Genomic DNA, 17,605 nt, shown 5'->3' with positions numbered 1-17,605 from the left:
CATACAGTAGACTCTTATAATTTTACATCCAACATCACCACACATTTTTTACCAGGACAATAATGACCAGCAAATTATGGAGTTTTCAAACAATACCTCACAGGGCATACTTTGAACAAAATTTATCAAAGTTTTGTAAAAGTGGTGAAAAAAACAGTACAGTCTGACAGTGCTTAACTCATTTTTTGAATTCTTTTGGTTGTCAGTCTGTCTTGAGGTTATACATTTGGTAAAATTCACAGTGGAAGTTTGCTTTTGTGAAGGATTTCATACAAGAGAGCAGTGTCCCCTTAATACCTTTACATATCTGGCTATAAGGCTACCAGAGGGATTTTCAAATACATCTAGGTGTCTTCAACCTTTAAAAATCTGGCCTATAGTGAATATTTGGGAGCTAAGTTCTACACAAAAGGGATGGAGCGAAAAATCACTTAAGAGTGAAGCAGAACAACAGCTGAAAAAGGCAGTCCCCATTGGCAGATCAAAGCAAACTGAAGAAATGTTTACACCAACTCAGGAAGACAAGGTGGGTAAGCTAATAGCTTTTATTGGAGCTAACTTCTGTTAGTAAGAAAGGCAAGCTTTTGAGCCACCCAGAGCTTTTCTGTCAGCAAATAGAAGTTGGTCCAATAAAAGATACATATTACCCTCACTCACTTTGTCTCTCTAATATCCTGGGACCAACACAGCTACAACAACACTGTATCCCAGGAAGTCAAGTCAATCTCAAAATCATATGATCCCAAAGAATCACCTGTGTTATTAAAAGAAAAATAGAATTAAGAACAGTAAATTACAGAAGTGCAATAAAAATCAGCACGTTATACTAGAAACACTGAGGTGTGAGTGGTTTTAGAGTAGCAGCTGTGTTAGTCTGTATCTGCAGAAAGAACAGTACTTGTGGCACCTTAGAGACTAACAAATGTATTTGAGCATAAGCTTTAGTGGGCTACAGCCCACTTCTTCAGATGCAGAGAATGGAACATATAGTGGGGAGATACATATACACATACAGAGAGCATGAAAAGGTGGGAGTTGTCTTACCAATTCTGAGAGGCCAATTAAGAGGTGCCAGTGCTAAAGCGCCTATAAACCAATACCTGTTTGCTATTAAACTATTACCCAGCACAGTGACAGCCCCCCACAGCGTTAGCAAAGCTAAACCAAGGGCAGCGCTAAGAATAATGAAAAATAACATTTTAAACAGCCAGCGATTTAAAGGCGGGAAGCCGCACGTGGCGGAGCAGCTGAGACACGTCGGAGGTTCTAGGCAGAAACACACGCTGACGGGAGAGGGAAGCCTTTAAACACAGACCAGTAAAACACCTCACAGACCCGCGTCTCTCTCAGCAGCTCCAGCCACCGGGGCAGCCCCGACCCCTCACGGTCCCAGCCTTGCAGCACCGCTACCAGTCTCACCGGGGGCCGACCACCGCCGCTGCCAAGCCGCGCATGCGCCTTACTTAGCCCCACCCTCCTGCTCTTCCCTCCTTTGCAGCCAGTGCCAGCACACATCGCGTCCCGCCCACCCTTACTCTCGCGTCACTCCGCCATCCCAAGTGAGGGCACAGGGTGAGGCGGGCGGCGGCTTCAGTAGGTGTCACTGAGCATGCTCAGTTTGCTCTGGCGCGCTCCGTAGTGGCGAAGCCAAAAATTGCGGCGTCTCCCTTTTACTCTGCCGGAGGCGGCCGGGCGGGGCCGCGCTGCTGGGCCTGGCGCGCGGTTGTGGTTCCGGGGCGTGGCGGCCATGGCCGTGCTGCTGGAGACCACGGTGGGCGACCTGGTGATCGACCTGTACACGGAGGAGAGGCCCAGAGGTGAGGGGCGGGGCGGACTCACCCCGCGCTGCTGTCCCGCTCCTTCGGCCCAGGCGGACGGAGCCCGCGGAGCTTAGTATAGCGCTGGTGGTGCGGTGCGGTGCGGTGCTGGGGGGAACCCGGGCTGGGGGTGAGAGGCGGGTTCAAAAGATGGGCACCAGCAGGGTCACTGAGCAGAGCAGCTGGTGATGCTGACTGTGTTTCAGCTCGTCTCCTTCACACAATGAACATGTGGGGGTCGCTGTATTTGGCTTGGTGCAAACACGCCAGGCATCTGAAGAAGTGGGGTTTTACCCACGGAAGCTTATACCCAAATAAATCTGTTAGTCTTTAAAGTGCCGCTGGACTCCTTGGTGGTTTTGTGGCTGCAAACTAGCACAGCCACTGCTTTGATACTTAACGAGTCCTTTGTCGAGGGCTTGCAGTAATCCTGCCCTTTTCTGGTTGCCAGTTCTCATAAAGTCTGCAAGAATTTTTTTTTATTAGTTGGAAAATGCAAGATGGCAGTTACATTCGATTACATTGTTTCCTTCATTCTGTGTTTGGGTGGGTGTAAGGATTTTAGGATAAAAGATGCTTATGCTGGTAAATTAAATGTGTGTGCTTGCAGGATAAGGGCCTTAGTTTCTACATTTAATTTAAAGGGTATGGGGAAACTTACTACTCCTTTTTTTTTTCTAATTATAAGCAATAATTTTGGTTGGGAGCTCATTTTCTTTCACTACAGACAATATGCATCTTATTTTTATGTTTCTAAAATATTGAGTAAGTGTAAAAATTTTTAAATTGAAAAAACATTGACTTTTTCCTTGGTAGACATTATTTGGGGAAGGCCAGGGAGGAGGAAGTGTGTGCTGATCTTTGTTGTACAACTGTTCATATTGCTATTCTAAATATTGCTGGATGTGGGATCTAGGAAGGAAAAATGCATAGTATTTAATCTTTTCCATAGATGTGCAGCAGGCTTTAGAGTCAATGTTAATAAAATCCAAGTACAGCCAAAGAGAGAAGGTCCAGGTGCAAATTGCAACAGTTTTTTTTTTCTTCATAAATTTCAATGTAATTTCTTGTAGCTTGTCAGAATTTTCTGAAGCTTTGCAAAATCAAGTACTACAACTACTGCCTCATTCACAGTGTACAGGTGAGTGTTTATAATAGCTATTTATTTCCTTCTTTGTCTATATCCATAAGTAGACTAATACCTTGTGTATCTTGCATTGTTACAGAGGGATTTTATTATACAAACTGGTGACCCCTTGGGGACTGGCCGTGGAGGGGAATCTATCTTTTGGTGAGTAAAACCTACTTATATGAAATAAGCCTAATATGGGAGTGTAGTTGAACCAGTTTGGACTTGCTGAATGTCCTACTGGATCATTGCTGGGAGATGAGAGCTGCTTTTGGCTCATACACCTTGAAGTTTGTTGTCATTCCCCATGCTGTCTTTTGATCCTAGATGGTTAGTTTTTTTGGGACAGTATGCTACATCTGTTCCTAAATCAAATCAATATCAGGTGTAATTGTGAGCAGGTGACTAGCTTTGGCTGCTGCGCTGTGAGCCCTACATAGCTGCTCTATGGAAGTCATCACATTTGTTCTACTGCAGTGCTGAGAACTATGATGTAATGCACTTACATTTTGATTGTGATGGAGGGGAAGCAGGTGACTATAGTAAAAATTCTGGTATTCATGTGTCAACTCCCTGAGCCACCTTTCAAAATTAATAAAACTGTTGCTTGGGCTCAAGTTTTAACTACATTAAATACATGAAGTGTGTTTTTTGGTAATAGGTAATTGGCGAGTCTTGTGTTCCAGTGTTTTTTTAAGAGGGAGGCATTAAAATGAATGTTAGGAAGAAAATTACCTTTCTTGTAAAAATCAATTTTCTATAGTGTTGCACCTGAAGAAACATGCAAAGAGGTAAGATAGAATTTTGGCTGACTGCATAATCTTCCAGATAATTTTTCCTTTGAATCTGATGATCTAGAGGGAAAATAAAGTTCAAGTTGCAGGAAAAAAAAAACAGCTGAATAGTTCTCATGTAACTCTCTGCAGCCAATAGATTTGCAGTTATTTGCCCATGCAAACTGGCTAACACTGCTCCAGCTCAGTAATATGGACCTTTAAGGAAGTACACCAAATAAATTTTACATCTGTTCTACTGTGCTATAATGGAGTTAGGGAGACCTGGTTACAAACTTTTTTACCCACACTATAGGGGAGATGAGGACCAAACTCTGTTCTTGTAAGTCGTTTAAAACTTTTGACAAGCCAGGATTCTGGTGTATTACTGTGACTGTATATGCTATGTGCTGCTCAATACCAAACTACTAGCATCCCCTTATACTCTGTATGCTACCCCGATGATCAATAACTGACTTTTCAAACTCTCTGTATTGTTTGTTTTTAAACATTTTCTAATAAACTTTTAAATTTGTTTTGGTCTGTCACCAGGCACTCCTGGGATCTTCTCATCCTTTGCACCTTTGCATATTATATACTGATTTTTTCTTTCCCTGCCTGGCTCCTTGATGTGCTCTGTCACAAGTAGAATTTTCTAGAAGAGTGGCAGGCTAACTTGCTTCCCTCTTCTGTTCTGCTGCTGGCCTCTGAGAATACAGATCCATTCTGAGGATGTTACCTTTTTCTTATTGCTGAAGTGGACAGAAGTATGGAGGTTTCAGTTCTGGTGCAACCTAAACTGATATAAGCCATGTTGAAATGGATTTAAGAGTGGACATGTAGGTTCACAATCAGTTTAAAATAATAACTTTCTGTTCTCTCTCACCTGGGGGAGAACAATGTGAGATTAGGATCAGACATTGAGGCTTAAAATCACTGCATCTAGTCCTGTATGCCTTGAAAGCTAATGTGTAAAATGAAGTTTGCAGCTTTTTCTGTTCAGATGATCAGTTTTAGCCTATGTACAAACTATTTAATGGTTTTTACTTTTTTTTATAAGGAGAATTATGTGCCCAAGTACCATTTATATTTGATAAAGTCAATCATGCTTTTAATTCCCTGCACACTGTATTGAAGGTATGTTTTGACAGTAGCTTCTAGCAAATTTCATGCTAGTATCTACCAGAGATGTCAGAAAATGTTTTCTGATATGCTTAAAAAAACCCTCATTCTGTAGAATGTCTCCAGGGAAAGCGCAGTTAACATTATCTGCATTATGAGGAGTGGTTGGGTAATTCTGTAGTCACGTTATAAATGTGTACTGTAAAGTGATCATTTTATTTGAGCATTCTTATTATAATGTATTTTGGTAAATCATTTTGTCTTGTTCACTGTTGTATAACGCTTGTTTCGCTGTCAACATTTTTAATCTTGCTGCCTCATAACATATTTATTGTATATATTTTCAGTAAACTCTATGGTGATCAAGCTAGATTTTTTGAGGCAGAAAAAGTGCCAAGAATTAAGCACAAGAAAAAGGGAACCGTGTCAATGGTGAACAATGGCAATGATCAACATGGATCTCAGGTCAGTGCACAGTATTGGGAGGCTTTGCTATAACTCTAGAATAGCAAAGAGGGAAACTCCACAGGTTTAAAAAATGTGCATAACAATGAAAATAACACCCAGTTACTGTTTTTTATAGTTAAAAGGATACTGATGAGGTATTCATATTTTTTTCAAATGATTCTACAGCTTCCTAGTTATATTAAACTCTCTAACTTGGAAATTGAAAATCGTACCTTAATAACATGTTTTCTTCATCGTGTGCACTTATTAGTTCATTATTATAGAGCTGATCAAAGGTGCTAGGCTGATAAAATAATCACTAAAAATAATGTTGTTTAGGAAGAAAAAGACTGAAGGGGACAGTGTGGAAGTTAACTGGCCTAATGTGTAGTATTCCCTACATATACTTTAAAAAAAAATATTTTAAAAAATCTGCTCTTGTGATCCTGGACAAATCTGTCAATTCCCTTTAGCTAGAACTGTGTGCAGCTAAATACAGCAATGAGCAAGACTTTTTTCCAATTTGATTGTAAAGTATGGGTTCCCAATGTCATTCATTTTTGTGTTGGTTAACCATACAGTCGGTTCTAAATTAAGGGTGGAGGGCTAGATGCTCAGCTGGTGTAAACTGTCATAGTTCCATTAAAGCCAATGGAGCTACATTGGTTTACACTGCTTGAAGGTCTGGTCCTGTCTTCTCCCGTTGAAGTTAATGGTAAAACTCCCACTTACTTCAGAGGGCATGGTGTCAGGCCCAAAATTATATGGAGATTCTAAAAATTTTATGGTTTACTTGTCAACAGGTTTTTTTTATCTTGTCTTTGTAGTTTCTTATTACTACAGGGGAAAACCTAGATTACCTTGATGCTGTGCACACAGTGTTTGGAGAAGTAACAGAAGGCATGGATGTATTAAAGAAAATTAACGAGACCTTCGTTGACAAGGAGTTTGTTCCTTATCAAGACATCAGGTATGACTAGGTTTAACTTCCTAGCTTAGAGGTGACAAAGTGCTAGAGGCTAACACATTAGCCAGCCCTCAGATCACTCAGGTACAAATTAGTTTCTGTAGAGAAGGCTGACCGGGGAGTATGTGGCTAATTAGCTGATCAATCTCAAGACTGATGAACCAGTTAGGCACCATCTGAGGGCTGTTAAAGGAAAGAAGGGGCATAAGATTGGGTTAGCTGAACCCTGTCTGTTCTGGGATTCTAAGGGAGGGAGATCTCTGTTCCTCTCTGGCGCTGCAGGAAGGGGCAAGAAACCACTGTAATACTTAGCTGCACAGGACTGTATTGGGATTGGTGGCGGGAATATAAATAAATAACATGGAAGTGCTACTCGCTGGAGAATGTGAGAGGTTTCTGGGTATCAGAAGGCGGGAATGGAACCAGTCCCCTTACAGAGGGTGTGTTGTAATTTTTGTAAAAACTGGTTCCTTGATCTTTCTTTAAATAGAGTTAATATGGTAATGTCAGGACACTAGTGAAAGTATCTAGTATGCTTCTTCGTTCCATCATTACTGGTAAAATATTGTGTAACTATGTGTTATGGGGACTTAGTAAATGTCTTCAGAGGAAGATGCATTGACTAGATCATGCTGTCTTATCAGCTGAAAGAGAAGTTGTAGGCCCCCGACCTGTAAGCTCAGAAGGACCCTGCATCTGCACATAGCACCATTGTGAGTTTGCAGGGTTGGGCCCATAGATGGGATGGATGTTGTCCAGACCATCCAAAATAATGTTTATAAGGTTGTTTATCTGTGTATGTGGTGTTGTAGATGTGTTGGTTCCAGGATATGAGAGAGACTAGGTGAGTGAGGTAATTTCTTTTATTGGACCAACTTCTACTGGTGAGAAACAAGCTTACGCACAGATCTTCAGACCTGGAAAATGTACTCAGAGTGTCAAAGCTAAGTACAAGGTGGAACAGATTTTGTAGCATAAGTAGGTAGCACATATTTCAAGGGACTATTTAAGGTGAAGTGGCCTGCTAACACCTCTCTAATCATAGAGGGAAAAGGAGAGGAAGAAAAAGCTGGAGGAGGAGGTTAGTGGGTTATAGATTATTGTAATAAAGTCATGGACTGAATACTGAAACTGGATTTATAGTTTAAGTGTCTAGCAAAGGTATAAATTTATGCTCCCAGGCTTGTCTTTTGAAAGTGTTACACAGGTTTCCTTTGAGGATGAGAACTGAGGTCAGATAGAGAGTGATCTCATTGTGAAAAATGTTCTCACACAACTGATAGGGTGTTTTTTGTCTTTTGTAATTTTTCTCAGAGAGTTCTTTGGGAATATAGTGATTGTCTGGTTTCACCCTGTCATAACTTTAGTCCCAGATTTGGACCTTAGCGTCCAAAATATGGGGGTTAGCATGAAAACCTCCAAGCTTAGTTACCAGCTTGGAGTTGGTACTGCTGCCACCACCCAAAAAATTAGAGTGTTTTGGGGCACTCTGCTCCCCCTGAAAAACCTTCCCTGGGGACCCCAAGACCCAAATCCCTTGAGTCTCACAACAAAGGGAAATAATCCTTTTCCCCTTCCCCCCCTCCAGATGCTCCTGGAGAGATACACAGACACAAGCTCTGCGAATCCAAACAGAGTGACTCCCCCTCTCCGTTCCCAGTCCTGGAAACCAGAATCACCGAGTCAATCTCCCTCCCCCCCCCCCCCCGCCCCAACCCAGAGGGTATGCAAAGTCAGGCGAACAAATCCAACACACACAGATCTCCCTCTGACTCCTTCCTCCCACCAATTCCCTGGTGAGTACAGACTCAACTTCCCTGAAGTTTCCCAGTAAAGAAAACTTCAACAGGTCTTAAAAGAAAGCTTTATATAAGAAAGAAAGAAAAATACATACAAATAGTCTCTCTGCATTAAGGTGACAAATACAGGGTCAGTTGCTTAAAAGAATATCGAATAAACAGCCTTATTCAAAAAGAATACAAATCAAAGCACTCCAGCACTATATTCATGTAAATACAAAAGAAACAAACTCTTTGGTACTCACAACTTGGAAACAGAAGATTAGAAAGCAGAATTACTTCTCCAAAGCTCAGAGAAAGCAGGCAGACAGAAAACAAAGACTCAGACACAAACTTCCCTCCACCCAGAGTTGAAAAAATCCGGTTTCCTGATTGGTCCTCTGGTCAGGTGCTTCAGGTGAAAGAGACATTAACCCTTAGCTATCTGTTTGACACACCCACAATTGTTGGGGTATTTAGTGTGCTGGATTAGGTACACCACATGTTGACAGGCATGTATAGGACCCTTGGATCTTGAAAGGTGTATTGTGTGGGGTGTTGATAATTATTGTAATTCAGATATCTCTACAGATTTATGTATCTGCCGATCTAGCAGGGTCTGGTGTTGCTTTTAGTTGATGTATCTTGGTCTGTGGAGAGCTTGTTTCTGATGATGAGGTTGGAGTGGGGTGGTTTGAAGGACAGATGAGCGGGGCAGTTCAGGAAAGATTTACTTCAGAATATGGTCCCCATAGTGTATAGGTTGTAATTGTTTGATACCCCTGCCTCCCATATAAGTTCTAATGTGGGTCGTAAGTGACAATTAGAGGTGTGCGGACAGAGGAAGCTTCATTTCCATATTGAAGCGGGTTCTCTTGAGGGATTTGGGTGACTTATTCCATGATGGGATCTACTCTGGTAGAATATTCTCGCTTGTTGAACATGGTCTTAAGTGTGTTACGATGACTTTCTCCTTGGAGCATATTCTGTGGTATCTGAGTGTCTGGCTGTAGATAACAGATTTCTTGGCATGTTTGGGTTGTTTACTGGATCTGTGAAAGTGGTTGTGGTGATCTGTAGGTTTCTTGTATATTAATCTATGTCCCACTTTTGAACAGTTCAGCCGTATATTTGCTTTGATTCCATGTAGACAAAAATAACTGTAGGATGCATTAAGTGGGGAGTTAAGAGGGCAATAGAGGTTGAAATGAGGACTTTACTCACAAACTAACTGTTGGTCTGGGAATAAACAAATACGTTAGAAAATCAACAATTAGTTTATTAATAAAAACACTCAGTTTTATTCCTTGTATCCTAGCAGCCTGTGTGCACATCTGAACTGGCTTTATTAATCGTTATATATTAGTACATAGAATTTAGTACGTAGGTATACAGAGTATTTATTTGTGTAGCCCTGTAGTAGTATATAATATCTACTAATATCCCTAAAATTGATCCCATGTTCATCAACTAAAGTAAGAGCTAGTTTTAAACAAATGCTGACTCTTGGACTTTACTTTACGTTTCCCATTAGGATAAATCATACAGTGATATTAGATGATCCATTTGATGACCCTTCTGGTTTGATAATACCTGACTGCTCCCCAGAGCCCACCAAGGAACAACTAGATGTAAGTACTGCTAATAGCTTCTTGGGAAGATGTTGGAAATGAATAAATGTGCCAACTAGTTGAGTTTCCTCTATGTCCCACATTCAGCACAGTGTGTGAGTAGTCCATTGAAGTCAAATAGACTACTTGTGCTTAAAGTTGATGTGCAATGAAATGCTTTGCAAAATAAGAGCTGCCAATATACAATTACGCATTTCTTGAATGGAGTAAGATTTCTGAAGATATAAAAAGATATATTGGAATTGGAAAATGTTCAGAAAAAGGCAACAAAAATGATTAGGGGTATGGAACTGCTTCCATATGAGGACTGGTACTTTTCAGCTTGGAAAAGAGATAGCTAAGGGAGGATATGACAGAGGTCTATAAAATCGTGACTGATGTGGAGAAAGTAAATAAGGAAGTGTTATTTACTCCTCATAATGCAAAAACTGGAGGTCACCAAATGAAATTAATAGGCAGCGTTTAAAACCAGGGCTTTGGAGCGGAGCCCGGAGCAGCTCCGGAGCACTGGAGCTGCAGGTTTTTGCCTGGAGTTGGAGCGGAGCCAGAGCACAGCTCCAAAGCCCTGATTAAAATAAATTAAAGGAAGTATTTCTTCACACAACACACAATCAACCTTTGGAACTCCTTGCCAGAGTAGGATGTTTTGAAGGCCAAGACTGTAACAGGGTTAAAAAAAGAACTAAATAAGTTCATGGAGGATAGGTCCATCAAGGACTGATGGGCAGGGATGGTGTCCCTACCTCTATTGGATCACGTGATGATCACCTGTTTTGTTCATTCCTTATAGGGCACCTGGCATTCGCCGCTGTTGGAACACAGCATACTAGATGGACCTTCACAGCACAGTTGTACTTGAAGTGACCTATATGCTTACAAAGCAAATAACTGTTTAAGTTTTGAAGAAGAGAACAAACAAAGATCAGCAGGGTGTTTGCAGTTGTGACTGTGTATTGTGGGATAGGATGCAAAGACTTATTTTATAATTCACGCTACAAAAAGAGAAGCTGTAATGTTATTTTAATAGTAATGAATCTGTTGTCTGAAATGCCCGGCTCTGACATTGGTTTTTTTTTAATTCATTCTTCTGGAAGAATCCCAAAAATCACTGCTAACTTCTTACTTTTACAGTATAAAATTAAGTTTATCCTTTTTTCCCTTTTTTCAATAAGAAATATTATCAGCACTTCCACACAAAAGAAAATGATTGTTAAGCTGGAAAGTATGACTTCACTATCCACAGTTCACATACAAGCAGACACGCTGGTTTGTTTTGTCTGTATTCTAGGCAGAAGGGACTTGCAGAACAATTAAGCTTATAATTATGTTTTTTCTTACCTTGCAGTTATTGGAGATGCTGAAAGGAAATATCTTTTTTTTGTTTGGGAACAATGTTTCAAACAATAAATTGACTAGAGAAGTTACATGATTTAAAAAAAAAAAAAGTTTTAACAGATACCATAGTGATGAGTTTGGTATAGGAACTTAATTAGAATAGAGCGTATATCAAGATTAGTCTAATATATCCACATGTCTGAACACTGCATAAGGAGTTTGATAGCCCAGTGTATGTTAGACAAATACTTGAAAGTTTTATAATCAGACTTGCAGAGGGAAAAACAGGGATGCACCAGTTAGCTGTAGTGAAATGTTTTGAACTGAGAGAACTTTTTGGAGGAGATTATTTTAAAATGGCCAATATTTTGTTGTAGGAATGTTTGTTTGGAATACTTGACAAAATACAATAGTATAAAATATACAGTTCCTATAATTGTACTCTGTTAAATTGAAGTCTTGCTGGATGAGGCAGAAATCTCTAATACTACTTGTATACTCATTTCAATAAAGAAATATTAAAAAAAAAAAAAAATAGGGATGTTCTCCCCTAAATAAAAACAAGCTGCCAGGTATATTGGGGATAGGTTTGGGATAATAGAGGTGAAAGACTCCATATCCTGTAATTGAATTTAGCCCAGGCTGACTGTGATTGAAACTCATTACCATGTGTAGGCTACTTGGTTGTCTGTCTGACTAGAGTGAATGATCTTAGCCTAATTCTTCAGGGATATAATTCTTAGTTTCACAACACACAGAATCCCAGACTAAGGTAGGGTTTTAGTATTAAGAAAAATAAAGGCTTACCCATGGGTCAGTATTTAAAATGTTGTTTTATTTGTTTTTTCAATTTCTCATAGAGTGGCAGAATAAGAGCAGATGAAGAAATTGATGACTTCAAAGGAAAGTCTGTTGATGAAGTGGAAGAAATTCAGGCAGAGAAAGAAGCAAAAACTCAGGCCATTCTTTTGGAAATGGTAAACATTAGGTTTTTTTGTCATCCTGTCAGATGTAATTTCTTTGTGTATACATGCTCTACATTATGTCTGGGTGAGTGAGTGCTTAAGACAAATGCTTGCCTTGAGTTGCATGTCAGAAATGTTGGCCTGGTGGATTAGGGTGCATGGTATCAGGCTGTTGGTAGAACTAAAAGAGTGAACGTGGACACTTGGTCTTCATCCATTTGTAGGAGGTGACTTCCCGGGAAGACCAGTACCATCTCTGTTCCGAACCCAGGACTAGAATTGGTTTGATGGGGGTTTGGAAGTGCTTGCTAGAAATGCTTGTAAAATTATAAAAAGCTGGTCAGTCCTGTATAGAACTGTTATCCCCGCTGTGTGTTTCTGGCTTGAGTACTGGAAGTTTGTATGCATTGGGTGGCTAAGTTACCATGAAATAATTTCTCCCCAAATTCACATATTGGCATTGGGAATGCACAGCAATATAGTGCTTGGTTCTCATTTACAGAATTACAGCAGAACAGCTGCCTGCTGTTACATAATAAGGAAGAACCCACTAATAGTTAATTTTTCCCCCCCTGCTCTCTTCCCTTGGGAGGTTTATGACTTAATGGTACTATATGGTTGTAGTGTCTGGAGTCCTTGTGGGGTTGAGGTGAGCTGAAATTTAATATGGCTGGTGCCAGACTTTAGAGGAGGTTCAATTCGCCTTCTTTAGGAATATTAATACATTGAGGAAAAGATCCAATTCAGTTCTTCTTTTTAAAATGGCAGCAGCGAGTCTTTTGATTGAATGAACGTACGTGACAAATCATTATGCATTTTTTTTGTTTGCCAACTTTGTATTATTCATCCAGCCAAATTTGACTAATAGCTCTAATAGTACTCTTGCATAGTATCTTTCATTTAAAGAATGTAAAAAAAAAGCTTTTTACAAACAAATTTAAGCCTCAGCATTCCTGCAAAAGAGAAAAGTATTATCCTCATTTTACTGATGGAGAAACTAAAGCAAAGAATATTAATCATGCAATCATTGGCAGTAGAACACTGCAGATTTCTAGTCACATGTTTTAACCACTAACCATACTTTTTGGGGAAAATAATGTTCTCCATTTTGAGTCTTGTGAGTGACTAAAGGCATTTCCCCAGATTTCCACTGACTGAGTCGTGAGGAAAAGAATATTTGTCGTCCCCTCCCCTCTTTTCCCAGCAGAACATGCTCAGTGCCATGATTGTATAGAACAAATTGAAAAGCCTTCCCTTTTCTGTGTGCTGTAGGTGGGAGATTTACCAGATGCAGATATCAAACCACCAGAAAATGTGCTGTTTGTTTGTAAACTGAATCCTGTGACCACAGATGAAGACCTGGAGATAATATTTTCACGATTTGGGCCCATTAAAAGGTAACTTCTACATAATAGTTATTTAAAAAAAAAAAAACCCACCAAAAAGAGAACCAAGTTCCGTTTAAGCAGTCTCCCTAGGCTTCACTGCTCTGTGTGTGCACGCGCATGCGTGCGCACGCTCTCTCTCTTTGGAGACCCGCTTTGACCGCCCTTATATCTGGGTATAGTAGGGAGACAACTGCTGACAAGGTGGCATGTTTCAGAGAAATACTGCTAGCCTGTTACATGGCTTTCTTAAACAATCCTCAGCATTAATTACAATCCCAAAAGTTAAACTAACGAATTTTTGTCGTAGCTTAGTAAAATGCAAAAAGAAATCAGAGCATTAATGATGTAAAATAGAATCGGATTCAGTAAGCTTTTATTTTACTAATTTTAGGACTAGTGCAGGTTTTAGAATTAATCACACATATGAGTAATTGTTACTCACCTGAGTAGTCCTATTTAAATCCACTTCACCTGTTTGAAGTCATTGTGAGTAAAGGTTACTTATGTGAGTTACGGTTGCAGGATCAAGCCCCAAAGGCGGCATAACACAGGTTAGAATTTCTAACCTGATCAAGTGATAGTTGTCAGACATTTTCAGACCAGAGACATTCTTTAATTTGATGCTATTTTTTCAGCTGTGAAGTAATTCGAGACTGGAAGACAGGTGAATCTCTTTGTTATGCTTTCATTGAATTTGAAAAGGTATGTTCTTGTGGAGATACACAAATGTTGCTTATAAAAACAATGTAATAATATGCTTGGGTTATCTCTCTCCTCACAAACACAGCTCTATGCTGGATGGAATGAGAATGGGGGATCTGCTCAAGTGTGTTGGTTAATATTCTCATCTATCGACTGCAGCCTTCAAACGATGTAGTCCTCAGTTCAGGAAAACATTTAAGCATATACTTAAATTCATCCCTTTTTAGCAAACTGTTTAAGTATGTACTTCAGTCCCTTTTGAAGTCAATAATTGGAATATGATCAGACTGTAAGTTCTCATGATATAAAATTTATAGTTTTTGTTTTATTGATTGGCTGTTATCTCTCTGTATCCTGTGAGAAAGTTTCTGAGTAAAGTTCAAGAGTATGCCAAAAAACTTATCTTTAGCTTGCCAGTGAGTTTGTTTTTTTTAATAAAGCTATTGTCTGTTGTTATAACTGTTTCTAAATGTATAATTCCAAACATAATGCGCACAAATAAATCTATTCCAAAACAGACTAGTTATCTAATCTCAAAGATGAAATGCTTGCATTAAGGCAAATTGTAAAATTATTATACTTACATTTAAAAATGTTAAGTGTGACAAGTGTTGTGATTTAATTCATTTTACTCAATTTTGGCGTATTCATTAGGAATCTCTATGCCAAGAGCAATTCATTTTGGATTTGTGTATGATTTGTTAATTAATTTTTATTTAAATCTTCTGGAAACACTGCAAAAGGAGGAAGATTGTGAGAAAGCCTACTTCAAAATGGATAATGTGCTGATAGATGACCGGAGAATACATGTGGATTTTAGCCAATCTGTTGCCAAGATTAAATGGAGAGGAAAAGGTAGTTTTATTTGTCATCCTTTGATCCTGTACCAACTTCAAACCTTAAATTAGTAAATACTGTATAGGACAAGCATCTCTGTTGCAAGGTTAATCAACTCCTTTTCGGTGATATAATGGCCACAACTTTGCATGAGCAAAGGCTACTAAATCTAGGGGGTCTACCTGTTTCCTGCATATTAGAGCACAAGGGGTTTACTGGTAGCTGTCATGTTGTCAAGTGTATTTTTTGCTGGTAAAAGTCAACTGTTAGTATTGTTTTATATTAATCTCAAGCTTTAAAGGGATAATTTTGGATATTTATTAACATAAAACTGCAGTAATCAGGATATTCTTCCTTTTGGTTTGTAATCCATCAGTTCATGAAGGATTATATTTACAGGACAAACTGAATACAGTAATTCCTCACTTAGTCGCCCTGCTTAATGCTGTTTCGTTGTTACGTTGCTAATCAATTAGGGAACATGCTCATTTAAAGTTGTGCAATGCTTCATTCTTATGTTGTTTGGCTGCCTGGTTTCTCTACAGCTGGCAGCCTCCCTAGCGCCCCCCCCACACACAGCAGACCGATCAGTGCCTTCCCCCTCCTCTCCCTCCCCCCCCACCGCCCACGACAATCAGCTGGCTTGCGGTGTTTCGAGGGGAGGAGCGACGACTCAGCTTGCAGGCTCCTCCTGCCTCCCCTACAGCTTACTTCTTCGGATGCATAGAATGGAACACACAGACAATCCTGTCTGTGTGTTCCATTCTATGCAAAAACTCATGCTGAAGTAAATTTGTTAGTCTCTAAGGTGCCACAAGTACTCCTGTTCTTTTAGGCATTTAATACTTCTGTTGCAGTATTAGCCTTCACCATAAGGTGGCAGCACATAACTGACAGTACTGTTAACTAGTTTTCAAAACTTCGAAACAGAAATATGGAAAATTAAAATCCAGTATGCCCCTTTAAAATGTTAACCCATGAAAAATGCGTGTTTCAGATTTTTTACTAAAAAGTATATAATTTTGTAGTGAGATTTGCTCCCTTCCTCTAAGATTTAGCACAGAACAAAATTTCATTGTTTTGATTTTGAAAATAGGGGGCAGTAACAGAAATGCCAACAGAGCCTTAAGCAGAGAGATGCAGGACCAGCTTCAAGCACAAACAGAACAATTGCCACTTGGTGCCTTGTGACCCTATCCAAGCTCTGCATCCAATAGGCATGAGGTGGATAGAAACCATTACCTAGCTTGGTCTTTTCAGGCAGGACTAGAGACAGAAGGAAAACCATGGCCTGATCCTCCCTCTTTTGCTCTGGGACATGCACGCTGTAAGACCATTCCTGGAGTTTGTTAGTGGGCACTTCTGTAAATGTGGTTACAGTAATGATGGAGGTAACTGATGACAATTGTATCTTGAAGTGTGCTGTACTGCTATGTCTTGTTTGATTTTTAAGATGGAAATGAAAGCCCAGTTGATTTTTTTTGTATGAACAGGTGGGAAGTATACCAAGGATGACTTCAAAGAGTATGAAAAGGAACATGATAAACATTGCAAATTAAGTTTGAAGGAAAAAGTAAAGCCAAATCAAGAGTATCCTTAACAGTTGAACAATCTGTGTGACATATTGGCCTATAATGTAGTGGACTTGCAACTAGACTTTGTGAAAACAGCTTCTGATTCTCTAAGCTTTTGTTGGGCAGATGTTTAACTGCTGCTTAACATAACTATGTGGCATCAGTTTTGGAATTACAGATTTGTTTTTTAATTTGCTATTTGTTTGAACGAGGTATAACACGGTCAAATCAGAATGTGTTTATTTTACACCCACTTTGCATGGTTGTAAATAACTACCCTACTGCAAAGCAATGGATAGGCAGGGTATTTGGTTTCCAGAGCAGATTTCAATCAGCCTTACTCTTACCTACCTTTTAATTTTTCGTTGTACATGATTTTTGTTTTGCACAAAATACTGGCTGTCTCAATGTTATACCCATGGTAAAGCTTGGGTTTGCTGCTTTTGTGAGCTTTTATATTCTGAATTGACCAATGATTGGTACCAAATCTGCCCTTAATCAACTGATGATGTAGCGCGAAATATGACCTTGTGCTGGATGAGGAGATAGAGGAGGCTAGAGCAAGTCACCTACACTCGGATAAAAAACACAAGAAGAAAAAGCACCGCCACTCTGACGATGAAGAGATTAAGACGACCAAAAAATCCAAGGTACTGAACTGCCATCTTTTCACTGACTGTTTAATCCTATGCCACTTTATGGGCGTGTCTCCTCATAACTGCTAAAAAGAACAGGGTTCGACTGGGGACCTTGCATGCGAACAGTCTAAATGAATGACGGGCTTGTTGCAGTGTAGAAGGTGGCTGGCCAAGATATTCTAAAGCTAAAGCTAGGTATGTCTAATTGACCTTCTGCAGAAGTGTCCTGAAAAGGGAGCATGGACTTCACAAATGTAGGAGTTTCAACACTGGGTCTGTTTTTTCACATTTTCAATAACAGATGAGCGAAACTTTAATCATATTTCATGAGTGCAAGGTATTTTTCATGTACTTCCTGGAATTGTGCACATGAGCTTCCTTTAACGTGCAGTCAGAAAACAGCCTCTTGATGGTTTTACTCATCTTTCAGCTGACTCGGAAGTATAAATGTGAAATCTGTGTTCGTATTGTGTATATTAGTAATACTGGAGAATTTTGACTT

The 17,605-nt window shown here is 39.6% G+C and overlaps 2 protein-coding genes across 4 annotated transcripts in view; one reads left to right on the top strand and one right to left on the bottom strand.

The window, feature by feature from the left end:
* The window catches only part of GINM1 (glycoprotein integral membrane 1), a 36,093-nt gene extending 34,563 nt beyond the window's left edge, over positions 1-1,530 (bottom strand). The window contains exon 1 of one of the 2 annotated variants that reach the window (XM_030556557.1): positions 1,336-1,530. In XM_030556557.1, coding sequence (XP_030412417.1) covers positions 1,336-1,515 — 180 coding nt within the window. In that variant the 5' untranslated portion in view covers positions 1,516-1,530. Of the gene's footprint in view, positions 1-1,315 lie in introns of both variants that reach the window. The other variant, XM_030556561.1, reaches the window with a different exon arrangement.
* A 146-nt stretch (positions 1,531-1,676) lies between these two features.
* Positions 1,677-17,605, top strand: part of PPIL4 (peptidylprolyl isomerase like 4) — a 30,255-nt gene continuing 14,326 nt past the window's right edge. Inside the window, exons 1-12 of one of the 2 annotated variants that reach the window (XM_030556553.1) lie at positions 1,677-1,817; positions 2,891-2,958; positions 3,044-3,108; positions 5,189-5,306; positions 6,116-6,258; positions 9,568-9,664; positions 11,860-11,976; positions 13,237-13,361; positions 13,988-14,054; positions 14,798-14,909; positions 16,385-16,481; positions 16,980-17,115. In XM_030556553.1, coding sequence (XP_030412413.1) covers positions 1,748-1,817; positions 2,891-2,958; positions 3,044-3,108; positions 5,189-5,306; positions 6,116-6,258; positions 9,568-9,664; positions 11,860-11,976; positions 13,237-13,361; positions 13,988-14,054; positions 14,798-14,909; positions 16,385-16,481; positions 16,980-17,115 — 1,215 coding nt within the window. In that variant the 5' untranslated portion in view covers positions 1,677-1,747. The remainder of the gene's footprint in view (positions 1,818-2,890; positions 2,959-3,043; positions 3,109-5,188; positions 5,307-6,115; positions 6,259-9,567; positions 9,665-11,859; positions 11,977-13,236; positions 13,362-13,987; positions 14,055-14,797; positions 14,910-16,384; positions 16,482-16,979; positions 17,116-17,605) is intronic. The other variant, XM_030556554.1, reaches the window with a different exon arrangement.

The sequence above is a fragment of the Gopherus evgoodei genome, chromosome 3 (assembly GCF_007399415.2).
Source record: "Gopherus evgoodei ecotype Sinaloan lineage chromosome 3, rGopEvg1_v1.p, whole genome shotgun sequence".
NCBI classification, from domain to species: Eukaryota; Metazoa; Chordata; order Testudines; family Testudinidae; genus Gopherus; species Gopherus evgoodei.
Note: the sequence above shows the minus strand (reverse complement) of the source record. Positions and strands in the feature narration are given on the sequence as shown.